This window comes from Camelus dromedarius, chromosome 26, assembly GCF_036321535.1.
Source record: "Camelus dromedarius isolate mCamDro1 chromosome 26, mCamDro1.pat, whole genome shotgun sequence".
Lineage (NCBI taxonomy): Eukaryota > Metazoa > Chordata > Mammalia > Artiodactyla > Camelidae > Camelus > Camelus dromedarius.
The window spans coordinates 24,566,608-24,582,445 of record NC_087461.1 but is presented as its reverse complement, the minus strand read 5'-3'; the positions used below and the strand labels follow the sequence as shown (position 1 = coordinate 24,582,445).

The 15,838-nt window shown below is 39.4% G+C and overlaps 1 protein-coding gene across 1 annotated transcript; it reads left to right on the top strand.

Moving 5' to 3' along the window:
• Nucleotides 1–4: 4 nt before the first annotated feature.
• On the top strand, nucleotides 5–14,990 carry CDNF (cerebral dopamine neurotrophic factor). Its single transcript, XM_010998238.3, has 4 exons — nucleotides 5–297; nucleotides 9,967–10,094; nucleotides 11,173–11,314; nucleotides 14,383–14,990. The coding sequence occupies exons 1-4, from the start codon at nucleotides 183–185 to the stop codon at nucleotides 14,559–14,561; spliced, it is 564 nt and encodes a 187-aa protein (XP_010996540.1). The 5' UTR covers nucleotides 5–182; the 3' UTR covers nucleotides 14,562–14,990.
• The last annotated feature ends 848 nt before the right edge of the window (nucleotides 14,991–15,838 follow it).

Genomic DNA, 15,838 nt, shown 5'->3' with positions numbered 1-15,838 from the left:
ATGCACTTTTCGTGAGAGCCAATGGAAACTCTCGATTGAGTTGCATCATTTGTCCCAGCAACCCCGGACAGATTTTTAACGTCCGTTCTCTCTGCGCTCCTGAGTCTTGGAGCTGCCCCGGGTGGTAACAGTGCGGCTGTTCTTTATGCTGGTGGCGAGGCATTGGGAGCTGCTGGTTCAGCATGTGGTGCGGGGTCCCAGCAGCAATGGTGGCCTTTTGCGCCGGGCTTTGGGTCTCTAACCCGGGGCAGGCGCAGGGCCAGGAGGCCGGGGGACGGCCAGGCGCTGACTGTGAAGGTGAGCGGTGTGAGACCTGCTTGCATGGCGGTGGCACCGCGTCGCAGCGCAGCTGTTGTCGGCTTTGGCTTCCCCCGGCCCTGGCTATAAATAACATTTCGCTCAGGAAATGTGAGCCCTGGCTCTGGTTCCTGATCGCCTTCGCCCAATCCTAGGCAAGTTTCTAGCCGTGCCCAGTGACACCTTCAGGCCGCGTTCTTAACCATGCTCTATTAAGCTGCTTCAGTCAAAACTGGTGGGTGTGGAGTTGGATTCGATTTTGTGCAGACGCGTCTAGATGCAGAGGACCCTGGCGCCAGATTGATTCTGCTGCCCTAACCGGCGAGACTTGTTTTTCTTTACACAGGAGAAGGCTTTCACGTTCAAGTTGGTTTGTAACTGCCAAGAGGACAAAACATGACAAATTGTCTGCAGTTGAGTTGAAATGTCTTAAATCAGAGGACGTAACTAACACTTGTTACGCTTTTACGGAGAAAAGTTGCTTTACAGAGGATTACGTTAGCTCCTCGAGAGAGAAGGAAGGAATACAGAAGAGTTGATTTCCTTTTTTGTTCACAGAATCTCGTATGTGGACTTGCAGTCAGAACACCTAGGTCTACGTCCCACCCAGCCTTCCAGCTCTGAGGCCAGTGTATCGGGTTCTTGCAAAATCAACATGATAATACCTGTTTCAGAATTCGGAAGGCTGTTAACGAGATCAAAGATGATAATTAGCTATGCTAGCCCCTTAACTCCTGGACTACTGTAGCACTTCCTTCCGTGTTTCATTCATTGAAGTAATTAGTTTAAATGTTTATCACCCTCACCCTTCCCTGAGCTTGCGAATCTATTCTTACATAATAGGAAATAGTAGGTTCACAATATATGTTGAAGTAATGGATGGGTATATATGGTACTATAACTGAATAAAGTCTTCACAATGGGAGTCCAGTTTTCTATCAGCGCTGCAATAATTACACTTTTCTCCAGAAATTTAAAATACCTACATGATACTGTTTTTAAACTTTAGATATAGATATTTGCTCAGCTAAGTTGTAATTTTATTTAAAGATCCCTTTATGACTGCAACCTAGATGTTTAAAGCAAAATTTGTGAGGTGTAAACAATTGAGAGAGTTAGTCATCAGTAATTTAATTTCTGGATCTTTGACTTAAAACCATTTCAGAAGGGCCAGAGCATCTGGACTAATTAAATGTGAGGCTTCTAACATCTCTCCTGAATTTATTACAACATATTGTGATTATTAACTTGCATGTATGACTAACCTGGGTATACATTTACATTCGTTAAAGAAATTGTAGAATCACAGTGAAGGAAGTACTGGTTTTAGAACAAAAAGAAATAGAGTCTAGATCTGGCTCTGTTTCCTCTTATGAGTGGTTATCATCAGCAAATTAATTTCCCCACAATGTATAAGATTAAAATGCTGCACAATACATACTGTAGGGCAAATTTCCATTCTTGACTACTCTGTGGCCCAGGACACTACTGACTTGTCAGTAAAAACTAAGAGTCCATGAAAACAAAAATATTGATGTATTTTATCAAGTTTATAGAGTATTTTGAAAAAACATTTAAATTCATTGGCTACATTTTAAAATTGGGAGATGTCATATTAAAAAAATGCAGATTTCTGGCTTATCTGCAAGACCAGATAACCAGTCAAGACTAGCGCTCGTGTCCATCTAGTGGGAATTGGCTGTGGCAGCTCTTTTTAGAAAGGACATGTGTTCTCCAGGTTTTTGTTTTTGTTTTTCCTAAACTAGGATCACTTTACCCATTCCTTTTACTTTCCTGGGCCCTCCTTTTAGGTCCTGTGAAGCTAACTGAAAAAAATATATATATAAACATTTCTGGATCTCCTTAAAAGCACTGTTTTATGGGACTACTTAATTTTTTTTTAACTTTGAAATAATTATAGATTCACTTATGGGACTATTTTTAAACAAAAACCCTACAACATAAATAAGAGGAGTATGGTTATCTGGTTATAGCAATACATACATGCCAGGAAACAAATTATTAATTTGTTTGGTGATTTATAGCGAGATTATTTTCTTCATGTCAACCCAAGGAATAACTTTCCATTTTTATTGTGACTTCTCTGTGACATGGGGCACCACTGACTTCTTTCTTCTTCAGAAAATGTCTTCTCTTGATGGCCATGAGAATGCCTTATTTGCTATCTCTGGGCCTTGTTCATAATGCCTTTGTGGGCTTCTCATTCTCTAGCCATGGCTTCAATATTAGAACTTTCCACAGTTCTGCCCTCTGCCCTCCTTTCTTCTTGGTCTAAACATTCTTCTGTGCAATCAGAATAAACCGATCAAAGTCACATTAATCTCAAATGTTTATATCCAACCCACCTCCTTTCTAGAATCCCACACCTTGCATCCAACTGACTGAACATCCCTACTTAGGTATCTTACACCTCAGACTCAACAGAGTCACAAAGTCGTAGTCTTCCCCGCTACTCAGTGCCCCAAACCTGTTAGCTTATGGCATCAGTAGATAGTTGGTCAGCTAGCCAGGGACTTCTCTCTCCCTGATCCCATACACCCATCCTTTCTCCTTCCCCAGCTCCAGTGTTTCTGCCTTCCTTACTGCCGCAACAGCATCCTTCCCCTGGCAGCATGATAATGTTATTCTCTTATTTAATATCTTGCGGTGATCTACCAATTTCCTCCGGGGAGGTGCCTCCCCTCTGTTCTCAGACAGTATCTAGTGCATGTCTCATAGTGTTGAGAAATTGTCTTGGTCTCCTCCACGTGGACACTCCTGGGAAGTCAAGACTCTTTCTCTCACCACATCATCTCCAGCAGTTACCAGGGTGCAGGGCATAAGGTAGGCACTCAATTGTGTTGCAAATGTATACATATATGCTGCAATAAAATTTTGTGTCACTTTTAGCGAGTCAAAGTGTATCTTTTAACGTCCAAGTTAGAATTCCCAACTCCCATCATTTAGGTAATACATTGACAGAGTGACAGTTGAGATGTAAAAGTCATATGTAGGTGTGTCGTTGGAATAGAGAACGAGCAATGAGGCATTGGAACACCGGGTTTCTTTTGCAGGAAGAGGAGACTTAGAGGTCATTAAAGATGGTTTCTGCATTAATCATTACAGCAGGTGTCTCTTTTGCATACTAGGTCTATTTGCTAATTACACTTAGCAAAATACATGTTGGCAAATGTCTCATTTTCTGCATGCATTCTATCGATAGCATTAACACAGCTCATCAGTCAGTCCCTCCTTTTTAATCCTTTCTTTGCTTGTCTTCTGGGACACACCCTTTGACCTCATCCTGCCTTACTGGCTGTTCCTTTCATTCTCTTTCTAGTTCTTTCCATCTTCCTAATTTCTAAACAATAGAATTTCACAAGGGGGGAGGGTATAGCTCAAGTGGTAGAGTGCATGCTTAGCATGCATGAGGTCCTGGGTTCAATCCCCAGTACCTCCTCTAAGAATAAAATCAATGAATAAACCTAAATACCTCCCCCCACCAAAACAAAAAACAAAACAAAACAAAACAAAACAAAAAAAAAAAAAAGAATTTCACAAGACTGAGACCTCTCCTTATCCTGTGGTCTCATCCCACAAAGGCCATTTTAAGTTTGATGACCTACAAATTTAGCATTCATCCTACAACTCACCCCTGAACTCCAGATTTATATACCCAGCAAGTTTTCACTGTTTGCAGTGTCTGACATTGTATTAGGACTCTCCAGAGAAACAGAACCAATAGGATAGGTACATACATACAGACAGATTTAGTATAAGGAATTGGCTTTCCTGATTATGGAGGTGGAGATGTCTAAAATTTGCAGTGTGGGCTGACAAGCTGGGATCTGGAAAGCCAATGGTGGAAGGCAGTTTGCTGGAGAATTCCCTCTTGCTTGGGTAATCTTTTTTGTTCTATTCAGGCCTTCAACTGATTGGATGAGTTATCCACATTATGGGGGGCAATCTGCTTTAACCAAAGTTCACTGATTTAAATGTTAATCTCACTCAAAAACACCCTCCAAGTAGACACATAAGCCACATAAACTTAATCATCACAACTGTGTAGAAGCATCTCAAACGTCACATGTCAAGACAGAATTCCTGCTTGTCTTCATGAGCGCACTTTTCCTGCAGCCTTCCCAGTTCAGCAAATGGCAACTCCACTCTTGTAGTTTCTCAGGCCAAAATCCTTGGAGTCATCCTTGACATCTGTCTCCCCCTACCCCCTCACCCACTCCACCATCCAATCCATTAGCAAATTCTTTTGGTTCTGCTTAAAACCTTTAATGGTGCCCCTTCTCAGAGTACGACCCAGAATCCTTACCATGGCCTCAAAGCCCTAGATGGCCTGGCACAGTGCTACTTACTTGACCTCTTTTTCTACTATCCTCCCTCTTGGTCACTCTTCTTCTATTACACTGACTCCCTTACTGTTCTTGGACCTGCCAAGGACACGCATGCACTGTTTCTCCCCTCTGCCTGGAGAGTTCTTCCCAAGCACTATGTTTGAGTTGTTCTTTCACTTCCTTAAGGTCTCTGTACACACACTACTTTCTCTGCCCACCCCTTTTAGAATAATACTATTACCTTGTCACCCTCTATCCCCCTTACCATGTTTCTTTTTCTTCATAGCCACAAGATTCTTTTGTTTATTCACAAGAACGTCATCCTTGAGAGTTCTTACGAACTTTCTTTTTCAACAACCTAGAGCATTGTCTGGAACTTACTAATTGACCAATAAATATTTATTAAAACCACAGAATGACTGTTATAATTTGTGTTCTGTTCCTATTAAATAGCATGAGGAATGAATATAATTTCAAATTCTAAAAAATGACACTTCTGGTCCTCCAGCTGAAAGCAACTAAAAACACTGGATGAATAAAAGTGTGAAAATGTTTGAAGTGTGAGTTAGTAAGGCACACCCAGAGGCAAAAGACAAAGAGAAAGTGGGCACCAAAAGGGGTAAAGAGCCCCCTGAAGCTGGGCTTTGTCTTGAGGGCATTTGCTACCCAGGCGATCTGAACTTAGATTTTCATGGCTGTAAAATAAAGAGAATGGATAAAGTAAGTAATTAAAGAGAATAAAGACATAGCCCAGAATGTTACCAATAAGGAGTGAAATACTAGCTCCTCCCCCAATTCCTCTGGGGCCCCAGAGAGCTGGACCTCCATCATAAAGAGCGACCTGGGAATAACTATAGCTCTCCTACCATCTTTAGAGACTAAAAAGAACTGTAATACTTGAATTTTTTTTACTGAGTAAAAGAGAAAGCAAAAACGTCTCCTGATCACTCATACTCACAAGCTAGCACGTATATGCACTGAAGCTCAAATTTACAGTCAACCTGGATGGCCCCAAACATTTCAAACTGAGAATTTAGTTTAAAGAGATTTCAAGCAGACATCAGTAAATGTTAATCTTACCTATAGGAATCCACCTTCAACCCAGTCCCACAAAACTCTAGTAACTCCCACAAAAATCCTAAGAAATAAAGTTCACATTCAGAAAAGTCACAAAGCTATGGAAAGAAGGGCACCATAAGTAGCAGAGATGAGACAAGAGACAGAAGACACAGGCCTGGAAAGGCTTCAGGTATTAAAATTATCAGGCACAGAATATAAAATATGTTTATTATTATGTTTAAAGAAATAAAAGAAGGAATTGAAAATATGAATAAAGTCTAGGAAGCTATTAAAAATGTCCAACCATATTTGGAGAAGAACTAAATAAGCATCTAAAAGTAGAAATTAATCGATTAACAGCAGATTAGACAGAGCTGAGAAAAGAATTAGTGAGTTAGAAGATTGAAGAGCTTGTCAAAAAGGAATCACTGAGAGATTGAGAATAAAAATATGAAACAGGGACAGAAGTACAATGAGGATAAAGAGAAAACAAAATTCCAACAAAGGTTAGTTGGACTTCCAGAAGAAGATGAGAGAGAGTATGGCTGGAGCAAAAGAGATGATAGCTCATTTTCCCAGACTAATCAAAGTCATAAACCCACAGATTTTGAAGTTCAGCACATGCCGAACAGTATAAATAAAAATCATTCCACATCTTATCACATCAGAAGGGAACTACAAAACACGAATGGAGAACAGAGACAATCTTCAACACAGAGAAGGAAGACTGATGACCTCCAAAGAAATAGCAACTAGATGATCAGATGACTTAACATTGAAAAGCCCAAAGTCACAGCTAGTAAACAGTTAAGCCAGCATTTGGACCCCGAGAGTCTGGCTTCAGCGCCCAAGCACTGAATCACTACCTATACTGCCTTCTGAGTGTGGCTTTGGGAACTGATTTATTTAAGGCAATATAAAAAAATAAAATTGGAACAATGAAGTAGTGTACAAATTATTCAAGAACTTCTGGTTATTCTTAAAGTCTTAACTCATTGTAACATGTATTATATTCCCAGGCTTCTAGTCCTGATACCAGCAAGACTAATCTGGTAACATTTTTGTTTGTTTGTTTTTCCTCTCTCCAAAATTAAGCTGGAGCAGAGACTGTGAGACTGACTTCAGTACTAGAAGGTGTGAATGGAACTGTTCCTAGTCCACTGATAATTTAATCATTCCACGAATGTGATTGTAAACGTTTAGCATTATCTTTCCGAAAAAAGTTGTAGCTCTTTTCCTGCAGGTGGCATTGTTGTATTTTTCAAAAGCTAAGTTAAATAGTAAATACTCAAGTTAAAAGACAAAGAGTGTAAGGCTACATAAAAACATCCAACTATATGCTTTTTACAAGAGGTGGGTTTGGGGAAAATAGTTAAATCTTTCTCTTTCACAGGAAAAAAAAAACTATAATAAATATCTAAGACAGTTAAAAAAAACAAATATCTAAGACTGAAAATAAAATTCAAGAATTAGCCACAGGAACATGTTATTTAAAATTTGTGAATTCCAAAGGAATCAGCTAAAAGACTTCAAAGTGAAAGCTTTGAGTTTGGGGGAAATGGGGAAGGGGAGGCAAGGGACACTGTTTTTCATATCAGACATTTTATACCTCATTGACTTTAAACATGGTGGGGGGAGGGAGAGAGAGGGAGAGAGAAGAGATGTGGGAACCACGAGTATAAAAATTATTTTACAGGATTTTTCTTAAAGAGGAGTGGAGAAATGGGATGGTATTTGGTGTTAGGGGTGATGTGATGTTGAGAGAGGTTTTGTTGTTTTTAAGATGTGAGAAATAACAGTGTGTGGCAGCCTAATAGAAAAAGCCAGGAGAGAAAGAGGGCAGAGGTGCAGAAAAAGAGAGTTGACAGTATCTGCTTAGCAGGTGGAAGGACTGTCACAGTCCATTCAGAGAATTAAGGTAGACTGTGCCGGTACAAGTGTGGTGGATGTGGTGGCAGAAGCAAGTGAGAGGTCTTTCCTCTTGCTTCCCCCTCTCCCCCAGAGAAACAGGAAGCACGATCATCAGTGAGGCTGGGGTGGAGGTGTCAGACAAGGTTTCGGAGACAGCAGCTGCGCCATCGTCATTTTGGGACTGGGATAGAGTGTGAGTAAGGTCAACGTAGTAGAATTGTGGAGCAGCACGGATGGCTCACTTGAAATTAGTGATGATGAGCTTGAAGTGAGACCAGTGAGCATGGCTGTGTTATTTCCTCCAGCTGTGTTCAGTGAGTATAGGTGCAAAGTGGGTGGAGAGATGGCTTTAACCAGGGTTAAGGTTTTGCTAGGTGAGTACAACAAGGCAGAGAGATGCAAGGGAACTGAGTTCATGTGCAAAGGAGGGATTATAATGTTGAACCACGGAATCTGAGCTGGGTAGGGAAGCATAGTGAAAAGGTGGCAGAATCAATGGATAGAATGACCTGGCAAGGTCAGAGAAAGGTTGGCATTGGGGCGTTAGAGGTTGTGAGCTGTAAAGATGGGAGGTGATGGTCAGACAGTGGGATGTTTCCACTGAGATTCTAGAGAGGTGATAGTCACTGGTAATGGCTGGACCTCAGAGTATGACCATGGTGATTTTTCATGTATGCTGGATGTTAACCCTTTGTCAATTATATGTTGTAAATATCTTACTCCAGTTTGTGGCTTGTCTTATTTACTTATGATCTCTTTTGCATTACAAAAGTGTTTAATTTTGATGTACTCAAAATATATGATCTGTGTTTTGATATCTTCTTTAAGAAATACTCCTCTGTCCTGATGTCATGAAGATGCTTTCCTGTGGTTTCTTCTGAAATTTTTCTAGCGTTGCTCTTCCCATGTCTTTATTCACCCGGGATTCCCATTTCTGTGTAGTTTTGGAGAGAGATCTAAGTTTGTATTTTTCCATAGTAGGTTATCCTAGTGTCACTTACTGACTAGCCCATTTTTCTCCACTGGTTTTTTAGCATCACTTCTGTCCTATATTAAGCTCCTCTATATTTGTGCATCTGTTTCTAGACTCACTATTTTGTTCCATTGGTCTATATCTGTGCCAGACCCACTGTTTTAAATGCTATAGACTTAGAATTAGGTCTTAATATCAGATAAGGTTTACTTCCCAAACGCCTTCTTCCAACATCTCTTGGCTTTCATTTGTTCTTGTTTTCTTCATATGTATTTTTGGATCAGCTTGTCAAATCTATAAAAAATCCTATTGGGATTTTTAGAACATTGAGTTTATAGATTTATTTAATAATTGTCATCCATAATACTGGATCTTTCCATTCAAGAAGATAGTTTATCTTCCAATTTCTTAGGTCAAATTTTAGGTCTTTTGATACAGTTATATAATTTTTTTCCTTGAAAATCTTGATATATTGCTAAATTTATTCCTGGTTACCCTAGAATTTGCCACTCTTCCTTATGGTGTTTTCCTAGAATTCTCTTCCTAATATTAGAGATGCTGTTTTCCAGCATAAACTCTGGCCTCCATTTCCTTCTCAGCTGGCTTGGGCTAGACACTCGCCCCTTTGGGAAAGCAACATGGGAAAGCAGCCTCCTCCTGCGGCACAGGAACCTGGTGGATAAGCGTATGTGCCCAGATTCAGACCATCTGGGATCGAATTCCTTCCCTATCACTTCTTGGGCAAGTGCATTGGCCTCTCTCTGACTCAGTTTCTTCACCTGTAAGATGAAGATAGTAATGTATCTGCATCAGAGCTTTGTTCTGAGACGTGAATGAGTACATACACATAACATGCTCAGAACAGTGCCAACGAATGGTACCTATGATGGTTCTTATTGTCTGTGCCTCTTTGAGCTCCATCTCTTCACTGGCTCTGGACCCTGGGATTGAAAATGATTGTTCAAATTGGGGTTTCACTTCAGGACAATGATGATGGAACAAAGAGGCAGATGCAGACCACCAAGGGGCTTCACTCACGACACATATTCAGGTTTTTCTCTGTGCTTTAAACTAAGCTGTCCCAAGCATCGTATCCTAGAGAAGGCTATATTTCCTTTTAGCGTTAGTCAGATTTTGTGAGAAAGTTCTCATAAGGTAGAACTTGGTTCCAAAGAACGATGGGCTGATTCAATAAGCTCATATTATTCAAGGCCCAATACCAAGTTAGTAGCTACAGCCTTGAAACCATTCTTACATTTAATTTGAATTTGTTGTCACAGTGTCTTGAATTGTACTTTTTTATTTAGTGAGTGGGACAGATACATAAATGTCGTGGTTATATTATACTTAAACGCACCACTTCTTCGTTCCTTCTAGTATGCAATGAATTCCTGAGTCGATTCTACAACTCCCTGACAGCCAGAGGGGTAGACTTTTCTCTGGAAACCCTAGAAAAAGAACTGATCAGCTTTTGCCTGGATGTCAAAGGAAAAGAAAACCGCCTGGTATGCACATTTTCACCTTTCATCTTCCCCTTGAAAACATTTTCCACTTGAAGAAAACTACTGGTCATTTCATTCCTCATCTTGAATTTAATGTTCTCCTACTTGGATGCTTGCCTCGAGCACCTTGACTATAGACAGCAAACAGGAATTGATCTTTCAGGGAGATGAAGTCACAAATATTTTCATCTAGAATACATCTGGTTTCGTTTGGCTTTCTGAATAAACCGCAGGGCAAGCAAGCCCACGATCTCTTAAATAAAATTATACAATTGAATTCCTAATGAGAATTTACTCTCCTGGGTGGGTAGACCTTCCATTTCTTATCAAGACAATGAGTGAAACCTATCAAAATATTTTCATATCACTATTTATGCATAATTAATAAAGTATGTTTTCTTGTAATGATGTTTCCTGGGTATATACACATGACTCATTTTAATATACTGTTTTACAGCGCTAAAGACAATCTTGGGCCAATTCATTTCACCTGAAGTTGTCATGTTGCATTTGTCAGTTAAATTTGCCTTGTTGACTGCTCACCACTGGCACGTGTAAAAATCTCAGCACTTATCTGTGCCATTAAATGTTATATTTTAAAATGTAAAATGCTTGCCAGGTAGTTTAAAAGGGAGTAGAACATGATGGAAGAGGGCATGGACTCCAGAGCCCAGAGGCTAGATTTTTTAATTAATTCAGTCTCTCCTACTTGCCAGTTGGGTGACCTCCAGTTGCTTGGGTGTAAAATGGGGATAATAGGAGGACGTACATCACAGGAGTGCTGTGAGAATTCATACATAATACCTTTAAAGCCCCGAGAGCAACACCTGAAACAGACAAAAACATTTAACAAGTGTTGGTGCTTATCATCAGTCCTGAAGCATCGTGAGAATTGCAGGGCACTTCTAACTAGGCTGATCGTGGGAATGGAGTCGTTCGTTTTCCGGTGCCCTAGTGAGCAGGGGTTAAAATTTAATAGCGGGGCCATGAAAACTAGGTTAATCTCTTTCTCACTTCTTGAAACTACACTGCTTGCTTTATTCGGTGTCTGGGCCACTAAGTTCTCTTCATTCTCCTTCAGTGCTACTATCTGGGAGCAACAGAAGATGCAGCTGCAAAGATCCTAAGCGAGGTCACTCGCCCGATGAGTGTGCACATGCCTGCGATGAAGATTTGTGAGAAGCTGAAGAAGGTGGACAGCCAGATCTGTGAGCTGAAATATGGTATAACAGAGTCAAATGTTTCCTCTCCAAACGTCTGACATGGTGCCAATTCTCTAAACATAGGCCCAGCTGTCTAAAACGTCAGTGTTAGAAGGAAAGGAATTTACACTTGCCAATAGGGTGTGGGGCTGCTGGATGGTGCCTAGTGCCCCCCGAGTTTCCTCTGGAAGAAGAGAAATGAATACTGGCATAATCAGTATCAGGTAAACCTGCCCACCCAAATGGCAACGTTTAAACTCCTAAGTCTCCAAGGCAATGTCAAATGCAAGGTCAAGGTGAAGTTCAAAATCTCAAGGGAGCAGTACTCATGGTGGATTAGCCCTCGGTATCCCATTAAGACAAAAGTTGCATCTATTCAAAGGTGATGTAAGCACTGTGACATTTGAAATGGGACTATAACTTTCTTCCTAGAGCCTAGATTCCACCAGCTTTAACTTTTAGGAAATAGGTTATTCACATCAAATCAGGTTTTGCCTGATGAAGTAGCCTTATCAGGGGTGCCTAAAATAAACAGCCAGGAAAGGAAGATGACCTATTTAAAACCTTGGCCTGATAGATTGCATATGCATCAATCTATTCTTATACGGAGGATTCGTATCTGGGCCAGCCTTTTGGGTAAATTGAATAGGTAGGATCAAAGGCTGGGAGAGTCCCCCCTCCACCCCGAGCCTATCCTTAACACCTGAAATTCCACAGTAGGAAGCCATTTCTTTTGCTTACGTCATTATTTTATGTTACATACCCAGTGTAGTATTATAAACTGCCTAAGTAATTAACACCCAATTCTGAATTATTTTAGTCTTGTTTTCCAACAGAGCTGTGGAATATGCCTACACACCATAGCTATGCAGCTGGCTTTTAGTAAGTTTAAGATTGGAAGATGCCAAAGACAACCTGCTTCTCTGTTTGCCAAGAGCAGGCCTTAACTTCCAGGCAGAGATGATGGGGCAGGCATCGTTTTATTGGTTTCCAAGCAACAAAGTAGAGGATGAATCACTGAGTCCATATAAACCATGGTCCTTAAAGGGACAAAACTGGGCTGGTTCTTTCATTCAACAAATTTATTTTACAAGATATTGAATATCAGACCAGTTTTGTCCCTTTGGGGACTATTTAATATCTTGTAGTAACTTACAACAAAAAAATATGAAAAGAAATATATATGTATGTATATGTATGCCATCAATAAAAAAATATAAAACAACAAATTTATTTTGAATAACTTCTACTATGTGCAAAGCATCTTACTGGGCTTCTTGAATAATAGAAAAATTAATCAGATATTATTGAGAGGAAATGAATACTTATGAATGTTTTGGCAATGCTAGCCACTAGAGGCCCTTGGGGAGCCATGAACTAGATTTATTTTTGGTATCGACCTTTTCCCTGTAGTTTTAAGGTGTCATAAATGATTTCCCCTTTTGAAAATTCATGCCAAATGCCAAGTTCTCCCGAATAACCTGAAGAAACTACCAATGCTTGCAAAAAAGTAGTTTTCTCCTTCAACCATTTATCTTGAATAGACCACAAGTTCTAAATTCTTCCCATCTTATTTTTTGGCAGGAAAGTTGAGATTGAACAGGGGCCTTTGAGCTGTGGATTATTAATAATTTAGGCTATAAAAACTTCTGCTCTTAAAGATATTCTGTCAAGTCATCCATGAAATTAACAAACAAGATAAGTGTAGACTTGGAATATATTTTCAATTAGCAAGGTATTACTTGGTTTTTGACCTGAAAGAATGTCTTTGCTCTGTTTTTTTAAACAATGGGAATCACTGTAAAAACTGTATGGATTCTCTGGAGTACAGAGTATAGCTGACTGTCCAAACAAAAAGGCTTTAAAATCCAATTATTATTTATTTCCAGCTTTAGTGAGATACAACTGACATTTAATGTTGTGTGAATTTAAGGTGTACAATGTGTTGATTTGATTTACCTATATATTGCAAAATGATTACCACCAGAAAACTCAGTAGTGCTTGCTAATACGGATGCTCATCTTTTACCACAAACATATCTTTGTATAAAAAGTGAACCATAAGTTTCTAGTTAATTACAATCTATGGCTTTCAGTTAGGCACACACGCAAGGCCATCCCAAAGCACCACCTTTTACTGATTCGCTCTTTTTTACCTTAGGAGCAGCACTTAGGATGTGGTGCTATTTGTTTTATGAACACTGACCTTGAGAAGCCATGGAGTGGTAGCAAATACTGCAAAGCTACACAGGCCCCTGTTTTGAAGCAAGGATCATTCTGTAGAAAGACAGTCTGATAGATCATTAATTATCCCAAGAGCTTTGTAGATAAGACATTTTTCTTAGGTATGTCTTGGTTTCCATAGACATAGTGATCGCTCCCCACTTTGGATCATAGGGTAGTCAGCACCAAGATAATCTTAGTTGTCTGTCTTTCTTTCTTTCTTTCTTTCTTTCTTTCTTTCTTTCTTTCTTTCTTTCTTTCTTTCTCTCTTTCTTTCTCTCTTTCTTTCTCTCTTTCTTTCTCTCTTTCTTTCTCTCTTTCTTTCTCTCTTCCTTTCTTTCTTTCTTTCTTTCTTTCTCTTTTTTTACAAGGATAAATGGTGGAAATTTTATTGGGGTTTAAAAAAAAATGGAATAATAGCCCATAGCTAGGAAATCAAGAAGTTGTTAGGAAAAAAGAGTTCAATGTGGTAATTTTAATCAATCCAGTTTTGGCCTTTAAATGCTTTGTGTGTTTCTGTTTTTTTCCCCCCGAGCTCCATTAAAGCTAACTTTGAATACGATTCAGCTTAACTAGAAAAGATTGTGAAGAGAATTTTGATTTTGTTTTTTATGATTACTGGTACTTTCTCTGTTCAAAGCACACATTTTGGAAACTTTCAGCATTTTAATTGGAATAGGTATTTTTGGAATATGGAAGGATAATACAGGTCAGGGATCTGCTGAAGTTTGAAATTGGCTCAGTATACATGCAAATATGCACATACATTTATATTTTTCTATTTTTTTTTATTAGTTGCCTTTCTAAGTGTTTGCTAGTTGGCTTTGTTTTTTATAAAAATTGTGATTTCCCTTTTTGTCATTAAGAAAAGAAATTGGACTTGGCATCAGTGGACCTGTCCAAGATGAGAGTCACAGAGCTGAAACAGATACTGTACAGCTGGGGAGAAGAGTGCAAGGCCTGTGCGGAAAAAACCGACTACGTGAATCTGATCAAAGAACTGGCACCCAAGTATGCAGCGATGCACCGCAAAACAGAGCTCTGACTCCCGGAAGCCAGCGCATCATCCACTGTAGAGACACAATGACTCTCTAGGGTGTAGACATGTTGTTTGAGCATAACCAGGAATTGCAATGTTTGTGGTCTCAGATTTTTTTGTTTTAATATTACACTCAGAATTGATTACCAGGGTTTATAAGTAGAGCTGCTAATATTAGTGGTTTCTTAAATTTGCAATGTACTGAAAGCTACAGTGCCTTTCTCATAATTTTCTTGTATGTAGATTATCATTGCCTAGCTCCTAAAATTGGGGGAAGTGAACCGCTGGCAAAGCAATGGAGTAAATTGATTCTAAGAAGGAAGAGATTGCTCAGAGGCCCCTGTCTGTGCACTAATTTTTAATTAAATATATTGGATTAGGACAAAAGGAATGATGTTTAGCTTATCTGACTCCCAACTTCAACCCAAATAATAACCTGGCATAATCAAAATTTTTTAAAAAGTAAACTGTAAGAAAAAAAATAAAACAAGTAACCTTTTAACTGCAAATCGGTCTGTGTTCTAGCTCTCTTGCCCTTCTGGTATCAGAAATGGGAGGGCAGGAAGCACTACTAGAAATTAGTGTTTCCTAGGTGAAGAAAAGCTATTTAAAACCTATTTAAACGTACTTAAAATAGATCAAGAATCCACATAAGTCCAGCCAGCATCTTAGCAAATTGTATCAACACTCGCATTGTTAACCGAACCAAGCTCAAGGTCTTTTGCCCTTCCTCCAATCACATATTAGACCAGCTTTTGATAGAGGATTAATTCATATTAAGAGCACCTACAGGCAACATGGTTCTTAATGGCATTTTGTGGTTCTTAATGCTATTTTATCAGCTTTAAGTTGGAAAATCACTTTTGATTCCATTTTCTGGCCACATAAGGAAAAGAAACCCACTGTAGAAATAAGTGCCTCTGTGTGGCAGGTGGAGGTGGAGAATGACTGCAGGGCCACTGGTGGGAACTTTCTGGGGTGGGAAATGTCCTATATCTTGATTGGGATGATGGTTACATGAGTGAATATGATTTCCAGCTCATCCAGCAGTACAATTAAGATCTGGGCATTTTGCTGTATATAATTTATACCTAAGATACTGCTATAGAAAAATTATTGGAAAATAAACTAAAATCAATTGATTCAAAACTTCTTTATTTAAGAATTGAATTTACTTACTAGTTCTTTTCAGGAGTGGAGGAGAAAATTTATTGAAAGGATACATTGAAAGTATTTTTTTGGGGGAGGAGGGTATAGCTCAAGTGGTAGAGCATATGCTTAGC

Excerpts from the sequence above, each read along its gene's own strand:
- CDNF (XM_010998238.3), top strand. The coding sequence starts at position 183 with ATGTGGTGCGGGGTCCCAGCAGCAATGGTGGCCTTTTGCGCCGGGCTT. Across the intron at positions 10,095-11,172 it reads AAGGAAAAGAAAACCGCCTG|TGCTACTATCTGGGAGCAAC; the intron begins GTATGCACATTT and ends ATTCTCCTTCAG. Across the intron at positions 11,315-14,382 it reads GATCTGTGAGCTGAAATATG|AAAAGAAATTGGACTTGGCA; the intron begins GTATAACAGAGT and ends TTTGTCATTAAG.